This window comes from Limulus polyphemus, unplaced genomic scaffold (assembly GCF_000517525.1).
Source record: "Limulus polyphemus unplaced genomic scaffold, Limulus_polyphemus-2.1.2 Scaffold100, whole genome shotgun sequence".
NCBI classification, from domain to species: domain Eukaryota; kingdom Metazoa; phylum Arthropoda; class Merostomata; order Xiphosura; family Limulidae; genus Limulus; species Limulus polyphemus.
Window position 1 is genome coordinate 909,095 of NW_013665710.1, and position 10,338 is coordinate 919,432.

General features: G+C 34.0%; 1 protein-coding gene across 1 annotated transcript in view; it reads right to left on the reverse strand.

Moving 5' to 3' along the window:
* LOC106469998 (G1/S-specific cyclin-D2-like) overlaps positions 1-5,128 on the reverse strand; it is a 34,850-nt gene extending 29,722 nt beyond the window's left edge. Inside the window, exons 1-2 of the mRNA XM_013930520.2 lie at positions 4,517-5,128; positions 3,097-3,312 (exon numbers count right to left, since the gene is read on the reverse strand). Coding sequence (XP_013785974.1) covers positions 3,097-3,312; positions 4,517-4,750 — 450 coding nt within the window. The 5' untranslated portion in view covers positions 4,751-5,128. The remainder of the gene's footprint in view (positions 1-3,096; positions 3,313-4,516) is intronic.
* Between the last annotated feature and the right edge of the window lie 5,210 nt (positions 5,129-10,338).

Below are 10,338 nucleotides of genomic sequence, written 5' to 3' on the forward strand. Positions count from 1 at the left end.
ATCGCAGGCCTATGTTATCAAAGGATTTGCGTCTCGAAATAAGTGATGCTTTTGTGCAATAAACCAAGAATAACACGAAAAAAGAACAACAGCATCTGGAAATTTCCAAACGTTGTATTCATTAAGGTGATGGAAGTTATACACTTACCACTTTTATTTGATCCTTATACTAGTTAGTACCAAGGATCAATGTCTAGCTACTGAACTTTAACATCAGGCGTGCAGAAGCTTTATCAAACAACATTAGAGTTTACACCTCTACGCAGCTGTATAGTGCATAACATAAAATAATATTATATTTATATAATATTGCCTTGTCAGGTTTTCATTGTGACAATTTTTCACACGATAAAATCACATGGAAAGAAATTTGTTTGCTCATATCATTTTCCTAATCTCAGTTGTTGTTGTTTTTTAACCTAACATTGGATTATTAAAGCTTTTTAGTATATCGGACTAATGCTTTAAACCAACCAAAATCGCTTACAATTATAAAGCTTAAGATTTTGCAACTGTATGCTGGTCATATTTTAGCTAAAGCACGAGACGTTTTTCATTACAAATAATTAGATTATCTGTATACATAATATAAATGTTCACAATTGGAAACTTTGACTAGAATCTAAAGTTGTTTCATGTAAGCCTTTCAGCGATAAGCTTGAGGGCGTATAACGCTAACATTCGGGGTTTCACTCTTGCGATGGGCATGAAACAGATAACCCATCATGCAGCATTACTCTTAACAACAAACAATGTTTCATGCAGAAAAAACTTTTTTTCTCTTTTTTTTTTAAGATTACAAAGAGCGAAATATTCAACCGTGTAACTCAAATGTCATAGTCACTGATTTAATAGCATGGAATTTCTGGTTTCAATACCGCTAAGCTTAATTTTGAAATCATATATGTTATATTTTGCCAGTCTATTCAAGTTTTTATCTTTACCTATTCATAGATCTATATGTTATCGATATATGTAGGTTTCTTGGATACTTCAAACTTGCTTGTTGATGGGCAGTTTCTGTTCCAGTAACATCTATTCCCGGTGAAAACGAATTTCAAGCTTAGTGAAGAAAAAAATTCTCAAGTGTTGAGCGTTATGCTGAGTAAAGGGATAATAAAGTGATTCACTTAACACGTCTTAGTGAAGAATGTTTTATAACTGCTAAAAGTAACACTTTTCTTTCCAGTTTACAAATTGCTAATAACGTGGAATATAGATGACACAGAGGATGTAATATTAATCACAGTCGATTTAGCGCTGTAGGGGCTATAATATAAAACGCAGCCTGTACGTGGGGCATAAGCTTGATCAGGAATAAGAGGAGCCAGTTAGTCTGTGATGACGTCAGCACAGAAGTTGAGAGAAATATTTATTCAGTTGCTTATATGCTCTGGCGCGTGTATTCTAAATAACGGGTACTAATAACCGAAACACTGACCTTGAACGTATCTCTTCATGACAAATAACGTATTAACCTATGTCAGTTTCTGCACATGCACTCTTCAGATTAAAAAAGCCTAGGCTGCCCAGCCAATTACGATTAGCTAAGTGTAGGTTATAGCTGTTGTGCATATTAGTTTCAAAGCTAAAATTCGCGTATTTTTAAGTGGTATACAAAAATCATGTTAATTGGTGAGAAACACATGTTTTCATACATAGTTCATTTAAACATCAATCATTTTACAAAGTCTTGAAAATATCACTAAGTACGAACATGGTTCATATTCTAATCAGGTTAGTCTGTAAAGAACAACGTGCAGAAGCAATTAAATCCAAAGATCTATTTTAAACTTTATTATTTGGTTGTAATTAAGCATAAAGCTACACAAAGGGCTATCTGTGCTCTGCCCGCCACGGGTATCGAAACCTGGTTTCTAGCGTTGTAAGTCCGCAGGCATACCGCTGTGCCACTGGGAGGCTAAACTGTATTGCTTTCAGAATTATCATATTAGGAAGTTAAGTTAAACTAACTCCATTTTATATAACGCTAACTAAAACAAGAAGGAATCCTCAATAGCCGCGGCTGGAATTAGATCTCAAATCGGTCAAGAGATGGAGCTATGAGCTAAAAGTTCGTACTTGAAAGACAAACGTGGGACGCGCGTATACCATATTCGATTTTTATTACGCATCTGGATATCTACCAGTCTACCCTCAAACAAATTCTTTTAGGCAGGATTAGAGTAAATTAATCTATGAGACCTTAGGCATGATCAAATACATCAATCGAAAGGGTTTAATCTCCTGAGTCCAAAACTGTAATTAGATCTCAAATCGGTCAAGAGATAACAGAGATATGAGCTAAAAGTTTGTACTTGAAAACTCAAGACATATTATGAGTCGTTATGTCGTGGCTAGAAATGAAACAAACAATATGGTCTACATACTAAAATATGTATTTGTTTTGGATTTTTAATAAAGTATGCTTGTCATTATTTAGTACAGTGTTGTTATTACGCTTATTTACTTCAAGAAAGTATACTCATTGTTTTATAGTTAGAAATAACTACTTTAAGAAATGTAGTTTTGTTACTGATTTTCCCTTCAGTAGACATTGTATGCAGAAGGTTATTGATGAGGCCTGGTTCATTAAGAAACCAATTTTCCTTCATGTAACATGAAAAAGTCCCAAGATATGAAGAAACATGGCGTATCTTCTTGCTGTAATGATATATCAAAGTTAACACCAGAAATCTGGGCGTTCATAACAAAAAATTTAAGTTCATGGTTACTGGTGGTCAATTACCATCTTACTTTGATAATAAGATGTGTTGTTAACCCTATAACCCCCGGTACCGATTTTAAATCCCTTTCTGCACATGTCACAAAGTGCTACTGAGTTATATGCAAAATTTAATTAAACACTTTACTATCAGTGTAGTTTTAAAAGATGGACCACCTAAGCTAACGAGATTACAAGCAAAATAAAGATTTTTTAAAATTTTGAGAAATGACGCTCAATGTACGTGTAAATAATTTTTAAACGCAACAACATAATAATTTCCTTACTTGTCACGAAAGAATGCATATTATATCATGTGTATGTTGAATCAGCAAAGAAAAACGACTCTTATTAGTGCAAATACTGCTTACCAGAAGTTCTTCCAATGTGACAGAGTTGTCCGTGTAGCCGCAGAGCTTTACCGCCGAGATGCATCTCGTTTGCCGGACCTTAGACGCTAAAAACAAACACACTGCACCTACAAGTTGAAGTTGACTTTTTCTAATTTTCACAAGAGAAAGAAACCTGTCCAAACAGTTAATAGCTAATGGAAAAACGTCTTGTTGACATCGTTCTTCTTCACAGACCTATAGACGAAATATATACATACATAAAAAAAGAGCAAATAAAAACATTTTATGGTTCAAGACAGATCTTCATACTAAAACTTATGTTTAACCGCCATTATATTTATTATTTTCTGTTTTGTTGCAAAAATGAAATAGTTACCTTCCCATCGTTTTTCTTTCATTACTGACAATGAAACGTCGTATATAAAAACAGTATAATAATGGTTGGAGACGGCTTGAATTGGTAATGAAGAAAAACTTTAATATGAGTTTAATATAACAGCAAATGTACAACGTTTCGACAAGGTTATAACTTATATTAAAGTTTTTCTTCATTACCCATTCAAGCCGTCTCCAACCATTATTAGTCTCAAAGTGGGTTCCTCGTCATCGAATAAAAACAGTTATATAAATAACCTCACAGCAACCTAACAGTAAGCGATCCATTTATTTTATACTCTTCATGTTTACTGAATTATATGAAACTTTGGCATATAATAATAATAGCATTCTGTTAAACATCTTGTCTTTGTAATAATCTGAATAAACGTATTTATATACGCAAAGCAGTACTTCTGTTAGTTGTTGAATTACCTGTCGAATAATTACAGGATGTTAGAAGAGATCAGTGTTGAACAAATTACTTTATATATTTCAGCTTATAACAAATAATTCACTCACGTAGAATTATACACGGACTTTTCTCTACGTTAAAACATTTTTATTTACAAGCTTTCGGCCGTCTTACCGCAGCCTTCATCGGGCAACAATGTAATGAGCGATAAAAAAATTCGTTAAACTGGAGAACACTTCAGGTCAAAAGCAATGTTCCACAGTTTATCGAATTTATGTAGTCTAAAAATATAGTTCAATTTTACAGAAATAAAAAACAAGTTATAACTTTCAACACCGTTGGTTGGTTACCGAGTAGATGTATCAACTAGTAACATCACATAGTCTAGTATTTTAATATGAATATTAATATACGTTAAAGCAGTGATTATGTCGTGCGAATGTAGGTAGCTAAATAACAAACTACTCTTTTCGTGAACACTACAGGATATAATGGGTGAGGGTGTGTAAAACATAGGAGCACTACGAATCAGAACTATCATAAGCCCTCAAAATAAATGTTTAGAATAGGTCTTGTCGAGAATAATAACACTAAGCCGTATTAATTTTTTAAATTTCAAACTAATTTAGCTAACTAAGGATGCATTACCTCCCACATCCAGGTTGCAACAATCTTCCTCATATAAGGCTTGAGTTCTTTCTGAAGACAATTAAAATAGGACGAAGAGATCGTGTATCTATCTTCTAACCGAAGTGAACTTTGTAAAGCCTGATCTGTACACAAAACGGGATCTTGATATGCCTTTGTTTCTGTTTTCAATCTTCGTTCGCAGCAAAGAAGTTCCATCCCTTCTGGTTTAGTATCGTGGTAAGTCACAGACATGGTGTATCCAAGAGAAAAGTTTGCTGCCTTGAACCGACACTTACTAGCTTGAGAGTGTCTTGTGGAACCGAGAAACAAGTGTGCCAGACATGGAACACAGACAGCGCGAATTAAAGGCGATAGAACATGCCCGATGTTTAGAACTGAGATAAGCTTTATACGTCTAACACCAGCGTAGAATTAAGAGCGGTTGTTTGAAAACGGATAGTTGATATTAACATGAGGTACTAGACGGAAATGATGCTTTTAGTAGTCGAGTTTTCAATGAAATAAGATCTCGTGTTAGGCCTTTGGGCCACTGCAACACTTCGCTATTGAAAAAAAAATAAAAGAAAAAAAAATCCTCCTGCCTACCGGCTTTCCTCCTCAACGTATAGTATTCTCTCACTTTCCTGGTGATAAGAGTCGGCAACCTTACCAGCTGTTTCTAGCTAATACAATCGACGCATGTGCAGTGACTGTAAACCCGCCTTCTCCTCTCTCATTTGTCCGAATTTCTGTCTGTCACTATAGTTCAGCATTTGTCTATTAACTAATATTTCAGACTATAACTCATTGCACATAATAGTACGATTAGATAAATTTTCTTGCCAGTATTTATTTAAGACAATGTATATATCTTGTATTTGTACCGCTCACGTACGAAATAAAGCTATAAAATGTATTACCGGTGTCAATGTACTTTCTTGTTAATCAAGATAAGACGGAACTCTACACCCCCAGTCCTAATTAACTGTAACTGATTGTACATGTACTTTTTAAACTTTAAACTCTAGATAGATTCATAGATTGGCAAGTAATTACAAGAAAATACAAACCTGTAATGTTTGTATTAACAGCACTCAAATGTTGTCTTATTTAGGTCACAAATTACCTATTTGTTTTTATACCGTTCATTACCGGTGAATCCTCATATTGCATCATACTGAATAGTTTTTTTTTTCATGCATGATGCAACAACCAGTGTAAAACAATGATAAAAATTAGGTGAAATCACTCATTTTCTATGTAAAATGCATAAGGAACTGCAACAGTAATTAGTGAGATTATTTACTATATTAATTGCATTTCTGTTTACATTTCTTTGAGTGATTCCTAAGGGATTCAACCAACAAAGTCATAGATTCACAAGCAATTCGATTGAGGAAAATGTGTTGTTTAAAAAGTAGATGGAAATTAATGAAAGTAAAAAAATTTTAAGCATGAAAGAAGGTAACTGTTGACAATTAAATTTCACTAACAGACCATCAAATTTCCTAAACTTTCCTTTCCCAGGTTTATGTTGTAACGTTACATATTAGGATTACATGTGGTTTCATTTGAGATCGTAAGAAAAAACGTGTCACGTGACTAAACAATGCTTGCAGTGCCATAATGTCAAAATTATTGTCAACGCTTTGTGGAGGTAATATGTTATATTAAAGCTTCTAAATTGTTTCAACTACAGTACAAGATCTGAGGATTTTCTAGGATTAAAGGGCACTTGGAGAGTGTAAAGAGTGATTTGAAATGTCACTTAAATGCCCTCTATACATATTGTTTTTTTTATATTTAGAAAAGTATACAGAAGCACTTCATTCTAAGTCATTACTCATCTTAAATGCCAACTAGTCCAATATTTCTTCACGTCGAAAGGTCGCATTCTAACTTAAACATGGTTTCTGAATAATTTTCAGAATCACGATAGCCTGAACTTGTTTAACTATTTACCGTTACTATTTGCGTTAGATAGAACTAGGAAAAACATGAAAGCTGTATATGGTCTTTTCTACATGTGTTTTTGCTTTCGTTTATTGCAAAGTCACCAATGCTATCTGTCGCCGTCCCTCATTTTCAACAGCCAACCACAGCACTCACCACCATCCTTTGATGGAATTGGCCGTTACATTAGAATGCCACCCCTTCCGCTGAAAGGGGTGGCACATTCGGAGCTGGGTTTCGATCCCGGAACCAGCACATTGCGAGTCGAGCGCCCTAACCACAGGCTATGCCACTGTGTTGGAAACTCATTTATTTGCTAGTACAAAACAAATATAGTGTTTGTTTGCTTCTGTCAAACCTACTTAGGTTATCTGCCGCCTTCCCTAATTTTGAACGGCCAACTATCGGGTTTCGATCCAACAACCCACAGATTCCAAGTCAAGCACTCTAACCACCAGGCCTCAAAAAGTATTGAAATGTTCCATATCACCTTTATATAGGGTTGTGGTCAGTTGCGAGTCTGAGGGCTGATAACGCCTAAGATCGGAGTTTCATTTCTGTGTCGAACAGAAGGCAGAAGTGGTGTTGTATCTTTCGTTTTTATACGATATATTTCCTCGGATTTAAACTCGAAACCTTTCGCATAGTAGGCGACTGCTGTACCAATTACAGCTAAAATAGCACTTTAAAAATTCCTATTACTACACATAATGTTATAACATTGTGCAGGTCTGCTCTTAACAACAAACAAACTGTCATCAGTGTACCTACATGTACCTACATACCTGCCTCTAGCCATCGAAACCTGATGAGCACTTTGAGTTATTTTGCTTCAGTTAAAATATACGGGTTAATTAACATAAAATGCTTTGAGCGAAATTAAAATTCTACCTGGTATAAGCAATAACTATATTTCATTCTTATCTACAAGGATTATAATACATTCTTTTATCATTATGTTTAATATATTGAATTTATGAATTGCAACAAGTAATCACCAATGTAATTTTATTAAATGATCAAAATTTTAATAACAGGGACCAAGCTGTTGGGATCTAATGGACTCTTCGTTTTGATAACAAGTTAATAAGTTTAAATCTGTATGTTACATGTATAGGATTTGCAATAGTTGTTTTGTTTTATCTAATGTGTTTTTGCCTAATAACCAACACAGTCAGCATAAAAATTAGCATATCTGAAACTGTAATTGCGGGTTGAAATTAATTGCGTCTGTAACGAATTTGTTTTCATGTATTTATTTTTTATATGAATGCTGTTTAGATTAAGTTTGTATTTAGAAATATGCGTAACTTATAATGTCAGATATGTATTGCGTATAACGAATTTGTTATATATTTATCTTAATGTCAACGTTTGTTTGGATTGAGTTTATATTTAAAAACGTGCCTAGCTTACAGTGTTAGTTACGTACTGCGAAACTCCCGCCAATTCTCTAAGGTTGTAGAATATTTGTGAACGTAAGAATTGACAATATATCCATTTCCGTAGCCAGAACAGCCAAGACGACGCGCCAAAGAAGAGAGCTTAAAAGGTTGGCTAGGAGTTTGCTATAACCGTGTGCTATTAGTGATTTTGTTAACCCTTATCAACCGGAAAATTTACGACATTTGACCAGGAACAGTTATAAATTTCGAACGTCAGTGGATTTTCATCGGACGTTAGTATCTTTCCGAAAATATTACTTGATTCTCATTAGATATTAGTGGTTTTATGAAAATATTATCTTACTTCAACGATCCAACAATTCAGTGTCTGACAAAGCTAGCCTAGCTTCTCGGCAATTATACATACATCGACTTCAAGTTAACTCGCTGGATATCAAGGAGACTCTGAACTAGAAAGAAGATTTTATGTTGTTTGTAAGTTAGTGAAATTTTTGTTTATAAAACTTTGCTTGTGGTAACTAATCGTAATAATTGCTGTTGTAAATTGTACTGTTATATATATATATATATTAAAACGTATTTGTGTAAAAAACGAAAACAGTGTGTGTCAATCTTGTTGCGAAATAGCGTAAATTAACTAAAATATCGGCTTCGGACTATTTCAAAACCTCAATACATAATAAATTGGGGGCTCGTATCCGAGATCTGAATCAGAGTCAAGATTCGATCTAAATTATAATTTAAATCATAAATGAATTCATATTTATCAGTGCCAACAAGATTTCATCATGTCGGATTCTTGTATCACCCTTTCGAGAACAACTAGAAAAATATAACGAAAATGAATTGCTCGAAATTGCCAAAGTTTTAACACTAGAAGTTAAAAGGTAAAAAAAAATGAACTAAAAAAGCGCATTATCGAAATACTAGTCGATGATGATTTGTTGCCTGAGGAAGCATTAGAGGAATACTCTAGTGTATCTACTAGCCAATAGGGGTTGAGTGATAAAGATAGATTAGAGATTCAGCTAAAACTCAAACAAATCGAGCTCGAACAAACTCGTATTGAAGCTGAGAAAGAGAACGAACGGGTTCATATTGAAGCCGAAAAAGAACAAACTCGTATTAAAGCCGAAAAAGAAATTAGGCTGAAAGAAATGGAAATTAGACTCAATACCGATCGACCAAGGCAAAATAGCAACTTCGAACTTAATCGATATGTTAAAGTACCACCGTTCAATGAAAATGAAGTAGATAAATATTTCCAACATTATGAGAAGGTTGCCCAAACCATGAAATGACCCACCGAAAAAATGTCATTATTATTACAAAGTGTCTTAACTGGTAAAGCACAAGAAGCTTATGCAACTCTCTCTCTCTAGGAGATTGTTCGAATTATGATAAGGTTAAAGCAGTTATTTTCAAAGCATACGAGTTAGTACCGGAGGCTTATCGCCAAAAGTTTCGAGGTTATTGCAAATAAGATAATCAAACTTATACGGAATTTGCCCATGAAAAAGAGGTTTATTTTGATCGATGGTGTAATTCGATGCATATTTGCAATAGTTTCGACAAACTAAAACAATTATGTCTAATTGAGGAATTTAAATGTTGTGCACGTGACGACCTCAAAACTTACTTAGTGGTTAGCGTACTCGAACTTTGAATTCATTTGTTCAAAAGCATACTCCGTCCTTTGGAGCCGTGGGCGCACTATAAAAATGACATTCAGATCACATTAGTGATCAGACAAGAGCTAGTAATGTTGTCTAGCATCTTTCCTTATACCGTCAGTTCACATTTAGGGACAGCCAAAGCAGATATAGCCTTTTGTATACCTTTGCGCGAAACTTTTGAAACTCAGTTTTGCAATGCGTTGAGGGGACGGCTACTCCATGCTACTACAATCATGCTATGTCAGAATATATTCGTTTGGAAAGAAAACAACCAGTCAAATAAATAATATCCGTTTTAACATACATTTCAAGTGCAGCTTATGTTAAACTTAAATATAAGCTAAAGGTCAATTATAGTTTTGTCTGTATGTTTCGTTAATATGAACAATTCAACAGCTTGTATAATTTAGTATCTAATATATCTTAAATGCATATAATGTAGTTAGTGTATATTAACGTTTTGGAGCAATAAAATATTGATTGAGGTTAAAGACCTTGTTTTGTCAAATTTTATAGGACTTATTCAGTTATACTCATTACTAGCAGAGACCCGCAAAACATTTCCGGCTAAATTAGTATCTTTATCGTAACAGTACTTCGTTAAATATAGAATTTACTTTAGTTCAGTTAGAACTAAACTTTACTGTACTTAATACTATCGATAAATAAACTTATAATGTTATTCTACGACCTAACGTCAAACCTTTTTTAAAAGTTTGATAAGTTTTTATTATTCTGTTGTACAAAATGGTTAGTAAAGACAAAATCATTCTTACAGCCACTGAAATACAAAAGACCACAACGT